The sequence below is a fragment of the Callithrix jacchus genome, chromosome 20 (assembly GCF_049354715.1).
Source record: "Callithrix jacchus isolate 240 chromosome 20, calJac240_pri, whole genome shotgun sequence".
In the NCBI taxonomy this organism is placed as follows: domain Eukaryota; kingdom Metazoa; phylum Chordata; class Mammalia; order Primates; family Cebidae; genus Callithrix; species Callithrix jacchus.
Window position 1 is genome coordinate 33940370 of NC_133521.1, and position 21623 is coordinate 33961992.

The 21623-nt window shown below is 35.9% G+C and overlaps 1 protein-coding gene across 4 annotated transcripts in view; it reads left to right on the forward strand.

The window, feature by feature from the left end:
• CNTNAP4 (contactin associated protein family member 4) overlaps positions 1-20567 on the forward strand; it is a 288212-nt gene extending 267645 nt beyond the window's left edge. For all 4 annotated transcript variants that reach the window (XM_002761181.6, XM_078358379.1, XM_078358378.1 and 1 more), the window contains 6 exons: positions 138-362; positions 2213-2346; positions 3155-3242; positions 14924-15142; positions 15479-15550; positions 19821-20567. In XM_002761181.6, the coding sequence (XP_002761227.1) occupies positions 138-362; positions 2213-2346; positions 3155-3242; positions 14924-15142; positions 15479-15550; positions 19821-20014 (932 nt within the window). In that variant the 3' untranslated portion in view covers positions 20015-20567. The remainder of the gene's footprint in view (positions 1-137; positions 363-2212; positions 2347-3154; positions 3243-14923; positions 15143-15478; positions 15551-19820) is intronic.
• Positions 20568-21623: the final 1056 nt, after the last annotated feature.

Genomic DNA, 21623 nt, shown 5'->3' on the forward strand with positions numbered 1-21623 from the left:
TTATTCAATTCTAGTTTGGGGTTGTTTCTTCTTTCTATGCAATTTTTTATTTAAAGCAACTAAAATATCAATTATTTTAACCAAAACAGGATCCTTGTACTTAAACATTTTAACCAAATATATACATGTTATTTCAGAGATTTCTGCATATTTTGGATCTGGCTCATCCGTGATATACAATTTTCAAGAAAATTATCTTTTTAGTAAAAACTCCAGCTCCCACGCTGCTTCATTTCATGGTGATACGAAGCTGAGCCGAGAAATGATCAAATTTAGTTTCCGAACAACACGAACACCAAGCTTGCTGCTCTTTGTGAGCTCCTTTTACAAAGAATACCTTTCCATTATCATTGCCAAAAATGGTGAGTTCTTTTTAGAAGAGAGAAAATTACATTAGAACACTAGCTCTGTAATATGGATCTTTCTTGTTTTCTTGCTTCTCAAGCTACAAACAGAAAGACAGAGTGTGCCTGTCTTTAGTATTTACATTTTTAGTACTATCCTGTAAGTCTAATCTAAAAGGACTATTTAAAATGATTAAGATGCCTTCATCTCTTTATAATTTTGATAATTTTACATATGCAGTGTATTTTTATTTATATAAAATGCTTGTTATATTTTATTACTGTTAGAAGTTCCTTGATTATTCCATATGAATATCAATATTTGTTTTGTAGTTGATTTTGAAATCAGGTGTCTTGTTGCACATAAGTATTTCCTGCAAATCAAAGCAAAGAAACATTGAGGGAATGTTAATAAACTGGCAGAATGGATAGGAAGATGTCCACAAGATGACCTTTTAGTTGTACTTTCAGTCAAAAAATTGTCATGGTAAAAAAAAAATAGTATATCCATGCAGTGTTAAGGACATGTTTATTAGGAAATTTGTTTCCTACAGAAAACCACTGACTGCTGTTTTTCTCTTTTGCATATATGGATTACAGGTAAAACTTTTGGAAATAAATTCTCTGGTTAAGGAATGTAAACATACAAACATGACTGTGTCATTTCAACTGTTCAAGTATATCCCAAGGGTACTGAACCCCAAAGTAAAAATAACATTATTCCTTAAGTGTATTTATCCTTACTGTGCATTTTGAGCTTAACTTTCATTATATATTAGGGCATTTTCTTTGTTAAATGGAAATAAATCCTGTGAAATAAATTAAGTGACATCTCTGCAGGCAATTAAATGAGTAGTACTAATTCTGATGGCAAATTTGGCTTAAAACCTTGCATCTGACCATTATTTCATGGCAAAGTGTCTGACCGTGACCTCTTGGTTCTTTCTTTCCTTCTTTCCTTCCTTCCTTCCTTCCTTCCTTCTTTCTTTCCTTCCTTCCTTCCTTCCTTTCTTTCTCTTTCTTTCTTTCTTTCTTTCTTTCTTTCTTTCTCTCTCTTTCTCTCTCTCTCTTTCTTTCTTTCTTTCTTTCTCTCTCTCTCTCTTTCTTTCTTTCTCTTTTTTTTTTTTGAGATGGAGTTTCGCTCTTGTTACCCAGGCTGGAGTGCACTGAGGCGATCTCGGCTCACCGCAACCTCCGCCTCCTGGATTCAGGCAATTCTCCCGCCTCAGCCTCCTGAGTAGCTGGGATTACAGGCATGCGCCACCATGCCCAGCTAATGTTTTGTATTTTTAGTAGAGATGGGGTTTCACCATGTTGACCAGGATGGTCTCGATCTCTTGACCTCATGATCCACCCGCCTCGGCCTCCCAAAGTGCTGGGATTACAGGCTTGACCCACCGCGCCCGGCCCGTATTTCTTATCTTTAGTAAAATTATTTTGCCTTTAATAATTTCATTAATTGTTATATTTCTGGAGTGTGAGTTGTATTTTCTAAAGATTATAAAAACAGAATATTATTGCAATATTAAACAATGGTTTGGCATTTCAGAAACACTTAATATTATTTTTTAAGTGAGAAGCTAGTGCAGAGATTTGCATATGCTTAATCTGAGTTGATTTTTAGAGAAGTAAATTAAAGATTTGCAGAAAAGATAGTGCTTATGAGTAAGATACTTGGTTGTGATTTTGAAAACACAGTATTGCAATTTCACTTGGAAATGGACTCCTGGGGATTATAATAAGAAGGTATCTTCCAATTTTCCCCTCAAAATGACTAACTAACAACAAAAATGTGACTCTGATTTTTAAGTAAGCCATTCTCACAGTACAATTTTTACTAAAAATATCACTATTTTCCCCCACTTTAGGAAGTTTACAGATCAGGTACAAGCTAAATAGATATCAAGAGCCTGATGTCATTAACTTTGATTTTAAAAACATGGCTGATGGACAACTTCACCACATAATGATTAACAGAGAAGAAGGAATGGTCTTTGTAGAGGTAATATAGTAAATTCAGCAGAAGCAATCATTGTAATGACTCTCTAGCATGATGGATCTCAAGCAGAAATTTGATAATGAGCACAAGAAGCAGAGACACTTTCAGTGGTCTTCTTCTGTAGATAATAGACCATCAAATGTAGTCAGAATCTTTTTAAGCAATACAATTTTGTTCATTATATTATTAATATTAGATAGTTAAAATGCCAATCTTTTCTAACTTGTTTCTGCTCAGAAGGAAAATGATGTCATAGTGTACTACTGCTGGGACCATTGCTACACTAATGAAACCAGTTTACTTTAGATAAATGCAGTAATAAATCTATCAGAAAATAATGATTGTAATATCAGAATAATTTTTGTTAATGATGTGAGTCCCAGCCACGAAAGTGGAATTATTCATGGAGCCAGTTTTTGAAGAAAAGCGCTAATAATTTTTTGGTATCCTACACAGGATAGCTTACCTGCCTACCTCAAATAAAAATACCAAGTAAAAGTGTTAAGGTGAAAAATAACCTTGTATTTCTTCTTGTTGGCTTCATCAATTTTGGATTTCTTATATAGTGGAGAAAAATAAAATGATATAAGGGGATAGAAGGTGGGATGCACTGGTGTCTGAGGGTAGTGTAAAAATAACATTAAAAAACATAAGTAGTTACATTTTTAAAGTTTGTTTTTTTTTTCTTAATGTTTGGGGCCATGCTAACAACTGCCTAATATATCTTTTTCTCTTGTCCTCCTTTGCTTCCTGTTTCCTCAACAAAATGCCATCCATTTGAATGTTTTTATCTCGTATAATAATTTTGTAGATTGACGATAATACAAGGAGAGAAGTTCACCTGGCATCAGGCACAGAATTCAGTGCAGTCAAATCTCTGGTACTGGGCAGGATTTTAGGTAAGTAAAAGAAACAACCTTTCCCCTAAACATGGATCGGAAAAGTCGTATCACACACACACGGACTTCATCATGCCAGAGGAAATCGCTTGCCTATTTTGATGATAAAGTGAGTGATAATCAAGGTAGAGGTATATGCAGCCATGAATAGGGTCTTCCCACGGGATGAGAAAGCATCTTCCTTTGATGCTAACATCACCTGGTCTCTTTCCTGCCTCAATACAGCATGAGGAAATATGATATTATTCTCACATTTCAAAAATATTAAATAGCAAAGTATATATTGATCAGGTGCCAAATATACAAACTTTCCTCTGATGACAAAAATAAGATTAGGTCTGAAAAATGGAAGAAGAATGCAATTGCATTTCTTCTCCTTAGTTAATATGCTTCAGGTTATGATTTGGATTCTATTTGCCTTGTTGCAGTGTTGCCCTTGGCAGTCATGTTTGCTCAGATGCAATCTAAATGCCTTATAATTCTTATTTATTTCTATCAATTACCTTTAATTACAGCACTGGAGTAGAAGTGTAATGTTGCCATTTTAAGATCAGAATATATTTGCATTTTTTTACACTTGCCAACAAGGACTAAATTGAAAAGTAAATTTTAATAGATATTTTCTTTTCAGTTATACATAAATCATTAAGAGTATTGCAATTTCACCTTATTTGTGGGGAGGGGACTTCTTGTAGCCTAATTTTGATTCCTAATCTGGTATATGACACTGGTCTGAAATATTTGGTGCGAGATTGTAAATGGAATTTTGTTTTTTGACCTTTGCAGTTATTTGTACCTCAATTAATCATTCCTTATGTTCCCTGTACCTAATCTCAGAATCTTGAGAATGTTTGATTAAACCCATATGTGAATGATCAAAATATTGGCCCTTGAGAAGGTTAATAGTTCAGCAAATAAATATTTATAGGCTTTCAAGTACTATGATGAGCACCAAGATTATGTGTTCTTATTCTCCTAACAAACAGGGGAAATACCATGAATTGTAATGTTCTTCCACTACCTATTGTGGACACAAAAAAATAAGTGCAAAGTACTTCTTAGATGTATGGAAGCTTAACTGAAAAATTCCAAGGGAGTCTCACAGTGTTATTATATAAATCCAACTATTTAAGACTGACATGTGTATGTATCATTTACTCTAAGAATACACATATAACCAATAATGTATTTAGCATGAAATGATTCCACTTTGTTCTGTAGCTTTAAAGTTGATTCAAATCTTGCCCCCTGATGTATAATTAACAGATAAGACAATGTGTACTCTTAAGTCTGAGCACGTGAGTATTAGCTTTAGACTAAACTTCAGATGCAAAAACTTGGCTAGGTTCTCCCTTTGTGAAAAGCAAAAGAAAGGCTGGGCGCGGTGGCTCACACCTGTATTCCCAGCACTTTGGGAGGCCGAGGTGGCTGGATCACGAGGTCAAGAGATCGAGACCATACTGGTCAACATGGTGAAACCCCATCTCTACTAAAAATACAAAAAAATCAGCTGGGCATGGTAGCACATGCCTGTAATCCCAGCTACTCAGAAGGCTGAGGCAGGAGAATTGCCTGAACCCAGGAGGCGGAGGTTGCGGTGAGCCAAGATCGCGCCATTGCACTGCATCCTGGGTAACAAGAGCGAAACTCCGTCTCATTTAAAAAAAAAAAAGGGAATATATTTAGTTATTTCATATTTAATATTGGGAAATATTTATAGCTATTTCAGACTACTCTGGAGGTAAGGACACTAGTGTCTAGGAGACTATTCAGCTCTGGGTATGTAACTAGCTCTGCCTATTTACCTTTGGATATGTAATTAAGGTATTTCTGAACATTATTTTTAAAATTACCTTAGAGGATCTTATTTCATCAGTAGCTATGACACAGCTTAGGAAGCCACAGAGAATTGTAAAAATCTAAACAAACAAGCAGCAACAAAAACAAAGCCTCAACTGTCTTAACTGTGGGATCCATCTGCTTCCCTGTAGATTTCAGCCTTGAAGGAGGTACGTTGTGGGTAACTGGGGAAGGGATGAGAACCCCAGAGAGGCCCAGGATGAGGCAAAGATGTAGGGATTATAGGATGGAGCATCAACCTCTGCAATGAGGCAGTATGTCTGAAAACATCTTTGCTGAACATCAGGCTCATGGAAGACTCAGCTCCTTATTCTGTCCTCACTTAAGCCTACCTTTGCACATTAACTATTGTTATTCACAGAATTAAAAATATGTGCAACTATGATTTGGAAGAACGCTCATCCCCCAAACTCTACATTAGTATAGTAGATGACATTAATGAGTGGAATCATAAGCTAATACTACATTCACAGATGTCAAGAAGAAATATTAGGTAGGTTTTCTGTGCAAGATATTATACCACTTTGAGTAGAAATACATTCAATATATTGTAAAACAATTGGAAAGCTGATTGGCATCCTATAAGGAGAATTGTATTCACCAAACAGAATAACATTCAACATATGAATACTCATTTTCATTTTTGTAAATGAATAAGAGAGATTCCTATTGAATTAGAGATGTTAAGGCTTTTACTCAAAAGTTACATATTATTCAGATATGCATATCACATATGCTGAAAAGTAAAAGTCCAAATTGAGCAATGAACTTTATGGTGTAAGTCAACTCACTCTTCTAAAAGTACAAGTGATAATTTATTTAGCATATGCCTAAGGTATGGATCTTGACTAGGGACTAATCATTTGTAATTCAAAAAAAAAGGATAACTTATGGTCAAATCTTGTGTGGTATATGAATTTATAGTGAAAAGTTACATAGTATATCCTTATATTTTAATGCAATATATTAATTCATGGTAAAATAGATCAAGATGGTTCAAAAGTAGAGTTACTAATTTTCCAAAGAGAATTGGTCTGCCTGGAAGTCACTTATTGTGTTAGACCAGGTCCTCCAAGAAACAGCTGTGAAGACAGGATTAAGCATGTGAGGACTTTATTAGGGGAAAAATTCTGTAAGAGAAAAAGGGGAGGAGCTGGCTAAGGCAGACAGGAACATTAGATGTCCATGATACTCTGTCTACAAAGGATGGAGAGAGAGAGGGAAAATCTTACAGAAGCATGGAAATGTCCCAGGCCAGGAAGATTTAACAAAATGTTCAGGGAGCCATTGAGTTAAAGTCTCCCTCCAAAGGAGTCCCTTGTTTCCCAGGGATAAACTTGCCTTATAATGCCTTAGGGTCCCTTGTTTGCCAGGGATGATCCACCATTAGTTGGGGGCCGCCCATGGGAATCATGGCCTTGGTAGAATCATGAGGATGGATTTTGGAGCCCAGAAGTTGGGACCCTTGGTCATGTAATCTCACTGTAGTTGGTGGTCTTTGAGCCACAGTCTCATGTTTCCATACCTATTAAATATGTTTTGCATTTTTGTAAGCCCAGGTGACTCCTTGGTTCATATATTAAATACATACCATGTGATCACCTACCATGTAAACAGAGAATACCACTCAACAAGGTAGACATTATATCTGCCCTAACAGAGCTTATGGCAGTGGGGATTTATATAATCATCATAACAAAATGTGCCTTTGTATCTACATGAGTATAATGTGCACCAGTATTGCTTTAGAAAAAATAGTCTCAAATTACCCTCTAAATTAAAATATATTAAAATGCTTCTACTATTTTTATAATTTCTGGCTATTTCTTCTAAGGGAGTAACATATAAACATTGCCATTTTTTTTTTTTGGAGTTGTAATTTGCCTACACTTACAACAAAAGACTTAAGTATGTGACTATTCCATGCTTTTCAGATGGAAACAGAGAAATTAAGGAAATACTTTCCCTCTCTTGACTTTTTCCAGTACTCATTTCTGAAATGTAGAAAGGATTCTAAGAGTAATTTTGAATTGCTGCCACTGTTAAAGATGCTACTAGCAGATATTGAGAAAGGCAGCTGAATTTTAAGAAACAACATCAAACTGTACTATGATGACGTGGTAGCCATTTCTGACTGCCTCTTACAATTGAAATACAGAAGTGTTTAATAAGCTTGGCAGTAATAACATATTGAGAGTTTAGAGCTATGGTGGGAAGATCAAGGTTTTAGCTAAGCAGCTCAGTTCAGATCCTCCCATAATCAACAGACTACTTTACATTTGTTTTTTATATTAAATTTTACTGTAAAATTAAGCTCTTGAGTTCTATTCCTGGAGACTTTTATATGTTAGATTAGTTTTATGATTTCTTTATGTAAACACCGACAGATCGTTTTCACCCTTCATCAGCAATAGGTTTTCTATATTATATATGGTGGTCCATAATAATCATTTCTCTTTTTGGGGGACACAGAGCCAAGATGTACTCTCAAATTACTGCAGTGGAGATTTAGGCCAGATGTAAATAAAGTGTGTAGTCAGCAAGGAGAAGGAACTCGACTCAGTCTCCTCTGAAGAGCTTTAAGAGAAATGTACAATGTGTCAGGAATTCTTTATGTAAAACTTGCTTCAGTGCTCAGAGATGAGGCAAAAGGTGACCTAAGTAAACTTAGGGCACTGTGATTTTATAAATTTATCATGAAATGACTTTCAAAATAATGGATTGGTTATTTTAGAAGCTTGTTTTTAAGGAAGGTACAAGTTAGAGGAAGAAAAGTCAAAACAAAATCTATCTTACAGTCTTTTAAAAAAATGTCAGTTTCATTGATTTTTCAATTATTTCATAATTAAAATGTCATAGACTGTCTTCAATGCATAGCATGACTTTCTTCTTGAGAAGGCTTTAGTTGATTCCAGAGGATTAGCCATATTGTATTGAACCAATCATACCTTGAAACGTATTCTCTTAATCATAATACATGAAAATTGATCAGAAGTGTCATGTTCCAAACATGTTTAAAAACATGCTTTTAAAATAACCATTCAAAGAACATTCATGTTGTTGAAAGAAACACATTACCTGATTTTAATAGTAGAACAAATGATAACATGGAAGTTGGGACTTTTGTCAGAAGCATGTATAGTCATGAGCATGTGGTCCCTGTGGGGTGGGCATGTGTATTCCTCTGACAGTGATGTCACATGCAAAGCTTTTTATTTGGCATCCAAGCACAATAACACATGGAATTCGACTTACACTTAAAAATATACCAAATGTTAAAAGCAAGAGTCACAAATCCAAAATGATATATTTTCAGGTGCCTCAAATCTAGAAACCTTCTTGCAATGATAAAACAAGAATTTCTAAATTAGAAAAGAGAAAGGGATGGGCCAGAGGCAGTGGCTCCTGCCTATAATTCCAACACTTTAGGAGGCTGAGGCAGGGGATTTCCTGAGCTCAGTAGTTCGAGATCAGCCTGGGCAACACAGTTAAACCCATCTCTACTAAAACAAAAAATTAGCCGGGTGCAGTGGCATGTGCCTGTAGGCCCAGTGACTTGAGAGGCTGAGGGAGGAGAATTACTTGAACCTGGGAGGTGGAGGTTGGAGTGAGTCAAGATTGTGCCATTGCACTCCAGCCTGAGCGAAGTGAGACTCCATCTAAAAAAAAAAAAAACGAAGAGAGAAAGGGATTGTTTTTCTTTTTTTGAGACTCAATGACCTTTTTACATTTTATCGGTAAGGGTTAACATGAAATTCAGGAGCACACTTTTATTAGTAGTAGTAGGTTGATAACTGATAGTAATGCAGAAGAGAAGGCTTAGGTTTCTATACTTCACTTAGGTTTCTATATTTCATTCTGCCGTGTAATTGCTAACATGCCTTAAAAGCTGCCCACACCAGGGATAAGTAAAAAATAAAGCCCTGATTAGGTACTGATGCTAATATGTGAGTGAGTTTCTTAAAGAATAGGAATCTGTGGAAGGAAGAGAAAGGAAGGGACTGGCTGGGGTGTGGACAAGGAACCTGTGAGGTGGAGAGAGGGCACAGCCAGAAAAAGATGCTGGTTGGTCGATATGATCAGGTGTTCCCAAACTGCGGGCCATGGACCAGTACGGGGCTGCACAGCAGTAGGTAAGTGGCAGGCAGGCAAGCAAGTGAAGCTTCATCTGTCTTTACAGCCACTCCCCATCACTTGCATTAACACCTGAGCTCTTCCTCCTGTCAGATCAGCCACAGCATTAGATTCTCACAATAGGAGTTAGGACCCTATTGTGAACTGCACATGTAAGGGATATAGGTTGTATGTTGTATACTCCTTATGAGAATCTAATGCCTAATGATCTGTCACCATCTTCCATCATCCCCAGATGCAACCATAGAGTTGCAGGAAAACATGCTCAGGGCTCCCACAGATTCTACATTGTGGCCAACTGTGTGATTGTTTCATTATATATTATAATGTATAATAATAGAAAGTAAGTGCACAATAAATACAATGCACCTGAATCATCCTGAAACCACTCACCTCCCCACTCCCATCTGCAGAAAATTTGTCTTCCTTGAAACCGGCCCCAGGTGCCCAAAAGGTTGGTGAAACTGAGTCTGATGATATTTCAAAGGACTAATCAGAATCAGAGCAGAGAAATTTGAATTCTATTAGCATTGTCTGTTAAATGTAATGGGGTGTTAGAGTTGATTCTCATGCCATCATAGTACAATTTAATATTATTACATAAAAATTATCCCCCTTGCTTGATACCTGCTTGTAATGCATGTTAATGGTGATTGGAGTGAAAAATTGTTGCTATAGTTCATCCTCACTTGTAGAAATGAGAACTAGAGGATGGGGAAAAAAGCATTTCCTTTCTTTCTGGTATTCCCTATAAAAGGGCCGACAGTTTGATGTCACGTCTTTACTTTGCTCACAATGTGTGTAAGTTCCATTGCCAAAGTGAATGATTTGTCAATCAGTGTCCTTAAGATATTTACTAGAAAATTATATAAAAAGAAATCTCTCTAGGATGTAATTAATTAAAGGAAATATACAGCTATAAAGTTGTTTTGCCAATTCATTAAGCTATTACTTATCACAATTCCACCACATGGGGAAAACAAAGATCTCAGTTAAGATATTTACATAATCTTATTAAAGTTGTATAAAACCTCTCATGGGAAAATATGCCCACATTTTGAATAATGATATAATTTAACACACTGTGGAAATGACTGAAAAAAATCACTACTCAAAAGTTGAATGAAATTTATAATTGCTGTTTGTTATTATCTGTGTCAAATGCCTCATGGCACAGGAACACTAACGAGAATGTGTTGATAATTCATGATGGTAGTGGGAAAAACCAGATTGCGTTGGATTAACTTGGTTGACATTTCTCCATCATTAATAGGACGTGCTACATTTGCTTTTTATCTCCAAAACCCATTGTAAAATTAAGTTCTGAGTTCTGTTCATTTTTATGTTAGAGAAGTTTTCTAAAAGCCTGGAGATCATTTTCACTCGTTCTGAGTAGTAGCTTTGGTATATTTAGAGGCGATGACCCATAGGGATCATTTATCTCTCTTGAGTCTGCAGAGCTCAGGAAGCACACTCAGGTTTCTGCAGTGGCGATTTAGCCCAGATGTAAATAAAGTGTGTGGTCTGAGAGAAGAGGATGTCTACTCAATCTCCTCAGAAGAGCTTTAGAGACAATCTTCCACTCAAGGATATTTTAAGTAAAACCAGCTTCAAAGCCAAAGGGGCACAAAAGAAGGTTTAATTAGCTTACTTAAGGACACTGAGATTTTTACATACATCTTGTAAAATGACACTTGAGACAGGTTATGCTGAAAGCAAAAGGGAAGTACCTGTCACTGTAAGATAGCTGCCTGTACATAACTTGTGCATTCATCAGGCTTTCAAGTTTACATCTCACTACAGTAGGTTTGGCTGGCAAACAAATACCTTTTATGATAAACTGCCTCTTTATCCACATAGGTTTTTTTTTTGTCTGCTTTGCCATTTTACTTTCCCATTAATTCTTTTTGTGTTGAGTTCCTGGTGGAATTGCATAAAATAGTAAACGTGCATCATTCCGTTCTAGCCCTGGCTCTCTGATTCATTGCACCATTTATTTATTTATTTATTTTTTTGGCGAGCCTTGTTTATGGATTAAAGACATTGAGATCTTTCTTCTTAAATGACTCCTTCTCATAGGTAGGACATATAAAGTACTTCGTTTTCTTGAGTTTTTATTTTTTTGTTTATGCCACAAGAAATTTCATAAAGCACTCCTTGTAATTGTTTTTAAATGTATTGTCATATCTTTCAACGAACAGTCGTTTCTCTGTCACAGAAGAGCACTTCACCAAATTCTAATTTTCAATACTCCATTTTTCTTGTAGGCCTTTTGTTAAAAGGTTTCTTCTTTATATATATGGAAGTCATTCCCTTTGTTGGAAAAATACACTTGAAGGTTACTTTGTAACAGGCACAAATGCCCTGAAATCTGGGTCATTTAAGGATTATTATAACAGGAAACGTCTAAAACATGATTGTTTTACCCAGATTTCTGTGAAACTGGAGACATTTGTCATCAATTTCTCCCTCCATAATAAGTAATTTCTGACTTATTACACTGTGTTGGCTTTTCAGGAGTCAGGTAACAGGAAAAACTTATGTTTTTGCCCATTGGGTTATAAACACAATTGTCAAAGCAGATATCTGACGCTATGTATTTATAAGGCCAGCTTTGCTTATGAGCAACTTAATTTAGCAATTAATTTTGTTTGGAGTCACTTATGGGAGGATGGCTGCTGAGTTTCTTGTGGTTTCCCTCTACTTCTAATTTGGGTTCTACCCCACTGATGCTTCTGAAATGAGTTGTTGGTGCAGGCAGACAGGCAAGGGGATCCTGGAGGGAACCAGGGAGGAGGCTTTTGTGGGGCTTCCTACCTGTTGGGTTGGAAGAAAGCTCAAGGGCCAGCCTAGAAAACTCTCATGGGGTGGGGGAGGGTTGAATTGTTTGGATCTTGGGGATTGTTTGTCTTACAGAGGTCCCTGGGGCCCATGGGGAAAGATCAGCATTAGAAAATATTAATGTGCCCATTTTCTGTTTTTTAAGACACTGAGATGACCTGAGATTTAGGCCATGCCCTCTCTGTCCCAAGGCTGGGTAAAGAGAGGTTTGCTGGCAGGGCTGTGGCCTGCAGCTCTGTTCCTGGTCCGCGCAGACCACCACACTGTCTACATGTCCCGGGTGTGAGCCACCTAAGGTGGTCACTGGCACCAGGAAGCAGATTAAAAGGTCAATGAACATTGAATGACTGCTAAGGTGGACTAAGTGCTTTCTTTGGTTCCATACACACTGATGAACTGCCTCTTAGGCAATGACATTATTCTGGGTGTTGGCAGTCATCTTTCTGTTTGAGGAGCTCACAGTTTTGTGCGGAAGCTGTAGAGTGATGCTACCTCAGTGCTATCTCTGGGTAGTGAGGAAGAGCCAGGTGGGTCAGAACATGGCTCACTACCAGGTCCCCCACAACAAGAAAGTGATATAATCTCTCAAATTTTCCATTTTCTCTTTAGAGAGGATGATACTCATGATACTAAACATTCAATCGGGATTTTTATTATTACATAGAAAACATGAATGAAAATGGAGCCTTCCAAAATTCTTTAAAACTTAGATATAACTGGCCAGGCACAGTGGCTCACGCCTCGAATCTCAGCAACTTTGGGAGGCTGAAGCAGGTGGATCACTAGAGACCAGGAGTTCGAGACCAGCCTGGCCAACATGGCAAAACCCCATCTGTACTAAAAATGCAAAAAATTTAGTCAGGTGTGATGGTGCACGCCTGTAATCCCAGCTACTCAGGAGGCTGAGGTATGAGAATCTCTTGAATCTGGGAGGTAAAAGTTGCAGGGAGCTGACATCATGCCACTGCACTCCAGCCTGGGTGACAGAGAGAGACTCTGTTAAAAAAAAAAAAAAAGATCTCAGATGCTCAGATGCCCAGGGTCACTTAAAGTCTAGCTCTCAAGAAAAAATGCTTTAATAAATAAATAAAAAGACACTGCAGAAACTCAAAGCAGACTAAAGGAAAGAGTATCTCAACCAGAGAGTGGTTTATAAACAAAAGAAGCTCATGATTTGGAATATAGTAGGCCAGAGGTCCCGTAATGCTGACAACTGTGTAACCTCAGGTGAATGGTTAAAATTCTGAACTTAACTGTTCCATCCATGTGACTTGTTCCAGTTACAAGTCTGGGTATTGTAAAGTTTTATCAGTAGCATGCAAATCTTTTAGAATACTAGCTAGCACATAATATGCACTCATATATTCTTAGTATCTCTTACATTGTTTGTACTTTTAATTTAACTTAATTTTCCTGGGAGCATAAATTCAAGTTGCCCTGAATATACACATCTATATTATTATATTTTCAAAAGAAAGACTAACGTGCACATTTTGTCTTTCCCTACCTATTTACAGTACAGGGGAGAATAGTTCTGTAAGTTCGTTCTCACACTGCTATAAAGAGCTTCCTGAGACTGGGTAGTTTATAAAAGAAAGAGGTTTAATCAACACAGTTCCACATGGATGGAGAGGCCTCAGGAAACTTATAATCATGGCGGAAGGCAAAGGGGATGGGGAAGCAAAAACCTTCTTCACATAGGAGCAGGAGAGAGAAGAAAAAAGGAAGAACTTCCAAATACTTATAATACTATTGGATCTCATGAGATACAATAACAGCATGGGGGAAACTGCCTTCATGATCCAGTCACCTCCCACTGGGTCCCTCCCTTGGCACATGGGAATTATGGGGATTACAATTCAAATGAGGTTTAGATGGGGACACAGAGCCAAACCATATCAATAGTTGTGCTGTTTGTTTTTTATCATACTGGGTGGATGGATGCACTGTATTTTGATGACATTTGAGCCTTTAAGCTCTTCAATAAATTTTCCTTGTTTAGATTTTGTGCTTGCCAAGCAAGGAGTATGTATGAGATATTCCTAATGCAAATTATGAATTAATGTCCTTGCATTACAACAGTCTCTGTTCCACAAGAGTCTCATACTAACTAAATTCTCATTAATAGGAGGGAGAGATTGTCTGGCTTTGGAGGGCACAAATATTTCTGTCTCCGTGACAGGTTGTCATTGAAACAGGAAGAAAAGGCAATGGGTATGAAGGGTTTTATGGCTGTACATGAGTAATTATGGAGAGACCCTAATAACTTCAGGGTCTGGCCCCCACTGCATGATGGTATCATCCTCCTGGTATGTTTGGGTGGGGTCACAAAGCATCAGAAAACTTTCAGCCAGAACAAATTGTCAGGTTGGGGAACTGATAACAGAAATCCAAAGGCTCACTTTTCTCTCTAGTTTGTGTTACTTTCATGGCGTAAGTTTTGAAAACTGTACTGAACTTGTTTTCAAAACTAGGATGCACCTCTTGATTCTGACTATAAACCCTAACATAAATATGTTGCAGTAATCTATTTTTAAATTAAAAATATTATGACACCCTCATTGCTTCTTAACCGGATCCATTCTTATGCTTTGTTTCTGGAGAGCTTACCATAACCTTTTTAATCATCCGTGCTTAAAAACTTGACTTCATTAAATGGGAAATCTACCAATAGTTGTGAAAGACTAATGGGTTTTTATCTTTTTAGTAAAGACAAAATTAAAGAGGAATTTGATAGCTTTATATTTCTTGCTATTGCATTAACAAATTCAGAATACGCCATTTCTGTGTCGTTCCCTGTTTTCGATTTTCACCATTAACATTTTGGTATTTTTTTGGATTTGCAGAACACAGTGATGTAGACCAGGAGACTGCACTGGCAGGTGCGCAGGGCTTCACAGGCTGCCTCTCTGCAGTGCAGCTGAGTCACGTGGCCCCTCTGAAGGCAGCTCTGTACCCCAGCCATCCAGACCCTGTCACTGTTACGGGACACGTGACCGAGTCCAGCTGTGTGGCCCAGGCTGGCACGGATGCCACATCAAGGGAAAGGACACACTCATTTGCAGGTGACTTAGGGTTCTTCCTCTACTCAGTCACAAACCCAGCTTGCCCATGGGATTTAAAAAACTTCCCATGTTGCTCTCAGGCCACCTTCTCAAGATGGCTTCTTAAAGTTGGTTTTATTTATTTGGCTTTTAGATCTCTTTCCTATTTCTTTTCTAGATGTTCAATTTCTTATTTATGAGGGTCAACACCATTGACATTGCTGAAATTGAAAATAACGGAGATCCCAAATTCACCTCCATAATTCTTTCTGGTTTAAAACATTTATGATTTTTTTCAAAATGTCTTCTTTTTGCTTGCCTATATCACCTTCTGCCTTTGTTGTGCTTTAACTGTAGATCATTCTGGAACAATTGATGACAGAGAGCCCCTTGCTAATGCAATCAAAAGTGACTCTGCAGTAATTGGAGGTAATATGAAGCATGAATGAGCTCTGCTTTGGGTCTTCTTATTGTTAATAATGATGGCGAATATTTAGCATTGTAGAAACGCTAATGAATCTGCGCCTACTCCAAGTGCCAGGTGCTCAATCCTGAAAACAATGGGGTGATTTACTGTTTGTACCGGATTGTCTTTAGAATCTTCCTAAATTCTCTGCTTCCTTGGAGCAGGAAATACATTTCACTGCTTATTTATTATTTATTTTAAAAATTAAATAAATAATTGACAATTTCACTGAAGCATTACATTCAAAGAGTAATTGCTAACATGCATAATAATGAATATTATCAAGCTTGAAAATAGCCACTTGTAATCACTAGAGAATTCTGAACATGTTTGAGGAAATGTCATTTTTCTTCACTTCTTGGACATATCACTACTTCTAGAAAGGTTCATGCAAAAAGCAGAAAAAAACTTGAGATTAACACTAGAAGTATATATATTTTGTATTGTCTTAAGGCTTAATAAAGGGAGTATTTGCATAGTAAACTATTTAAAGATGCTTCCATCAACTAAAGATTACACCTTCAGTTGTGTTTTTTAAAATATTAGATTAATGAAGTGAAAGTGATTAGTAGTAACTTTAAATTGCAGAATTAACACAAAAACTTTTAAAGTATATCTCCCTGGCAATGTGACAGCATATTCTCTAGATAAATATATATATATTTTTCAAAAGCAACTCAAAAAACAAGCCTTTTTTCTTCTTGATTAATGCTCTTAATAATGTTATTAATCAGATTATTGAAATGTTCAGTGGTTCACCTTTCTTTACACTCTGAATATGATATGGAGATGTAAAGTAAACAATTATTCTGTTGCATTGCCAGGGAGATGTAATTTTAAAGATTTTGTGCCAATAATATGATTATTCATATACTTGGGCAATTTTTATGGCTTTATACCTGGTTCATTTGGTTTTATTTTGTAGACTCAACTAAATATATTATGCTTTCAAGTAGTTAGGATTTTATTTAGACAACAATTACTACTGTTCAAATCTTTGTATGGATATTAACTCCCCCATGCTCTTCAGTTCCTTTCCTGTTTCTCAAATTAACAATTTGCAAATTAGAGATATAAAAAATAGGGTTCCCATTTAATCACCTAATATGAAAAACAAAAAGCACCTCAAACAAACAAACAACAAAAAGCTCTATTTGAAAAGTAGTTAATAATTGGATGTCTAAGAAAAATATACAGCAAAAGCTCACTTAAATCTATAGTATTTATAATGTGCCAAGAGTTTAAGATAGAATTTCTGGTCAAGCTAATTGTCTCAGTCTTATAATATTGCCTTTTCTAGACATTCAACCAGGATAGATTCAAGTAAATACAGACAGAGAGATAGACATAAATATAGAGTGGTGCATAGTCATCAAACCAATGCTAGGACAAAATATTTAATCTTTAGACTATTGTTATTTTGCTCAGACATCATTGGCAAGATTTACAGAGTTAAACAAGAAGTGCATTGATACCTCATTATAATGCACTTCTAGCATAGAAACAATTTACAGTTCATCTGTGAAATTCTCACTTAGCTCAAATTCATATGGCAGAGACAGACACTGTGGAAGGTTTGTAGTTCAGGGGCTTACCAGTGTCCATGAAACTAGTGATATCTGGTTTTGAAAATTTCAGAGACTGAACTTCAGAAGCAAAGCGTCTGCTAATGGCCCTGTAACTTCTGAAGACCTTGTCTGGGCCATACACAGTTTATCTGCTAAATCACAGTGTATCATCCTCCAGTATGTCAGGCAATCTGGTAGAACTGTGGTAGAATTCTTTGTTCATTGTCTGCTTATTCATTAATTGCACCTACTATGTAATAATAATTAATCCATCCAAGGATCTTCCAAATTGGCAAATCCCCCTGTGTTCTACTTCGTAGATTATTTTTTTCATGTACAAAATTAATATTATGAGATTATTAATTTAAAAATACATTTAAAAGTGATGACCCAGATGTGGTAGAGGGTTTCTGGTGAGGCTACCCAGATACAAATAGACAGATTTAGCGACAGAGAAAGCTATATATACACATCTTCATAAAAACACATTCACATAGTGCTTTAGATCCAGCATCATAGAAGCTGGCCACATTTTATTCATAATAACTATTTTTTATTTTTATATTTTTGGTATAACATGTGTGATCAAAGTTTTTCTTGAGCACAACAAATTCTGGCATAGCACTTTCCCCAAATGAAGTGGTAAATTACTTACATGGAACAAACACGTTCCAGAGACCATCCATGATTTTGGCTGTCTAGTATTCTTTCTAGGCCAATGTAATGTCCATTTTATAATTGCAGTTGTCTGCTTTCTATATCATATTTCAGAAGTTTTCACATTGAAATTGTTCAGAATTTTTCTCTTCAAGCCAGGGGCCTATAACTAGCCCTTAGAAATATTTATAGCAATTCAACTGATTATTTTTCTAAAATGAGAGGCAAAATATGTAACAACAAATATTCTGATTAAAGTTATTCATTAATTAACATGACTAATAACAAAAGCAATCATATTTATTAATGAATTCTTTAGATTTAATGTACAGAATTTGGTCACCACGTTTATATTAATCAGCAAGGAATTGTTACCTTTCTCAGGTAAGGTTGACTTAGCCAGAATTGGCTTGACCATTGGACATGCTATAATTGGCCAGGGTGAAACTACCTAGCAGATTATATACACAGGAATCTATTGTGATTAATAAAAACCTTCAAATCTTTGATTTCTTGTACTCTGTTATGGCTGCATACATCTATTTTAGAATGGAGTCTTAGTTTTGCCATATGAGATTTGATTCACATTGCTCTTTTCATAGTACCTAATTGTATCTAATCAAATGACATTAGTTTATACCTCCACTGATCTTATCAGAAAATTCTTTGAAGTGTAGACAACTCTCCACTCTTGGTGACAGAAAGTAGTTTTCCAAATTCTATTTTTTATTTGAAATCTTGAATTTTATCATTCACAACATATGCTTTAATTGTTTTTCTTGAAGTGACACATTTACTTCATTCATTTTAGAGAAAATGCCCACCAAATACTCAAGTCTGAACAACCATAGTTTGTCTGTTAGTTATTCTTTCAAATAAAAATGATGTTACATGAAGCAAAAAGCAACTAATTCAATTCACAAATCAAAGGTCCACATAAGTACTTTTCCTGGAGACAATGATCATACTTCAGAGTGCACTAGAAGTACTTTATGTGTATGTCCCATTTTAACACACAAAATGTTAAAAACACTTGCAGCCAAGGGTCAAGGTTTAATTACATGAATAATTTTTATAGCTTCATTAAGGATATTCTTAAATAAATTAGGCTTTTTTTTTTCTTTTTCCAACAAGTTTGGCGGTGTAATGTTATCTACTTCATGAATTCATTACTATTATTGAGTTGTGTCCTTGCCTTAATTTGCTCTAAGTACCAGAAATTTTACCTAACCTTGTTTTTATACCAAATTGGGTCAGCATTAAAATAGGAAATGTCAACACAGTGAAAAAGGCATCTTAGAATTATCATAAAAATAGTTTTGAGCCCATATGTGCTCTCAGAATGTCCAAGGGACCACCATGGGTTTACAGATCATACTCAGAGGACGACTGACCTAATGTAATGCCAGCGTTGGTAACCACTGGCATAGTTAAGAATTGCAGCACTTAGAATTTGTATTTACAACCAGAAGTGTTTTAAAACATTTCTCATATAGAAATAATTTAAGCATATCTATTTATCTATGTTTTATTGGTCAGAATGATTTATTCATGTAACCCATTTCTGCTATTCAACAGTATAACAAATAATTGAATAATATCTTTATGAAAATTTTTACATATTTAATCACAAAACACTTTAATCATCTTGGGATGTTGCTACTACTCTATAATTTCAGAATAATTAAAACTAATATGAAGTGGCCACATGGTCCTAGAGACATGTGGGTAATACCTTGTGTTAAATATAAATGCACCAAGTAAATCAGACATGCTAAGCCTTTAGAATGAATGTAGGTGAACCCCTAAGGCTGATAGAACTCAGAAATAAACTCAACATACAACAGTACTTCTTGAACCATAAATCCCTGAAGTTTTTATATTTTCTATTTGTATACAGTAGATGCTTAAGTGGAAAGTAATATTATAATTACTTACTAAGCAATGATGTCAGCACAGTTTCTATTCGGGCGAAAATTCTGACTTTATGTTTCTTTTCTCTCCCTAGGTCTGATAGCAGTTGTGATTTTTATCTTGCTTTGCATCACTGCCATAGCTGTTCGCATTTATCAGCAAAAAAGGTTATATAAAAGAAGTGAGGCAAAGAGGTCAGAGAATGTAGACAGTGCTGAGGCTGTTCTGAAAAGTGAGCTTAATATACAAAATGCAGTCAATGAAAATCAGAAAGAGTACTTCTTCTGATTGGCAGCTATGATTTAGCATATAATTATGACAGTTGGTTTTAATAGCCAGGGGCTCTCAGTGGACAAACAAATGCTCTTACGCTGAATGTACAGGCAATGAGTTTGCAGCCCTGCCGTCTTGCCATGTCCAGGCTTGGGGTGGCTCCAGGAAGCCTTGTCCAGTAATGTATTTCTCATAGCATTCATTTTATGGAACAATAAATTAGATATTGCTGTTAATTTGCAACTGTTCTGGTATGATCTAAAACAAGTTTAACCTGCTTAATGGCTGCAGTTTTTACAAGTGAAAACTGTAGCCTTGGTCTCTTAACCATGTAATACATAAGTTTTGTTAGAGGTAAAAATTAAATTTGGACTATAATGACCTTGCTTTATTTACAAACACTTACTGTGATTGCTTTTGTCTTCCCATGGTGTTATTCACAGACCTGGAAATGCTTCTCAGATCCTGTTTGGCCGCTGTTTGCATCTTCAGTGGCCACAAGCATAATAAAGCCCCTTTACCTTTCTCTGTATTATATTCAATACAATACATCAATAGTCTCGAAAAATGTTTTGTTGTCGTTGCTTTGTTGGTATTGCTCATTTTTCTGTTTGTCTCTTCTTAATAATGTTGAATACATTTGGTTTTGAGTGTCAGATTTCAACTCTGAACATGCAAGTTGTATTTAACAAGACCCAGAAAGTGCAGTGGTTATTAGTATGTAATGTCTTTCCTTTTAAAAAAGTTTTCCAATTAATTTGCTACCATTGTTTGATGGTGACACTACTTGAGACCCTGAGTAATGTCAGTTTCCCAAAGAATGTAAAATGTTTTCAACTAAACTTGTTGATATATTTAAAAAATTCTTAACACAGCAAAAGTTATTTTTTAATTTACAACTGTAATACCTCAAATGAAATATACTTCTGATGATATTTTCCCCAAACCTTATGTCAGTTCGTTATTGGTTTATGTTTCTATTTTTCTAAAGTTTATCACAAAATTTGCCTTGATCTTCAATGATTATACTTCACAAATCATACATTACCAAAAAAAAAAAAAAGAGGCAAATTGAAGTATTGAGTTCCGTTTCCCAATCTGAAATATTTTGCCATGCAAAGTATGCACAGCACTTTCAGTGTATACTTTTTGAAATCTGAGCTGCAACCATCGGTGATCTACACAATCAGTAATTAAAGAATGCACACTCTACAGGGAGATAGCATCTTAAATGATCCGTACTGAATTTGTCATTCTAGATACTTCTTATCTGAGACGATGGGGTTCATTTCTCAAAAATTACCAAGAATCGATACAAGTTGCTGAATGGTACATTCTGGTCAGGGTGTATTATACAGCAGGAGATCAAAGAATGATCAATAATCTTATGAAACTGTTAGAATAATTAATCCTGAGACCATGCATACAAGGGACTATCTTTGAATTCCTTAAGCCAATTATACATTAAAGGCACTCTATTGTCCATACTCAGACCCTCAAGTGCCTCCCAAGTAAATATTGGATTTCTTAGTTTGTCTATACCAGAAGGATCTGGAAATATGTAAATTTAGCGTTACTATTATCTTATTTTCTGTATTTTCCTTCTTAACTCTTATAAAACTGC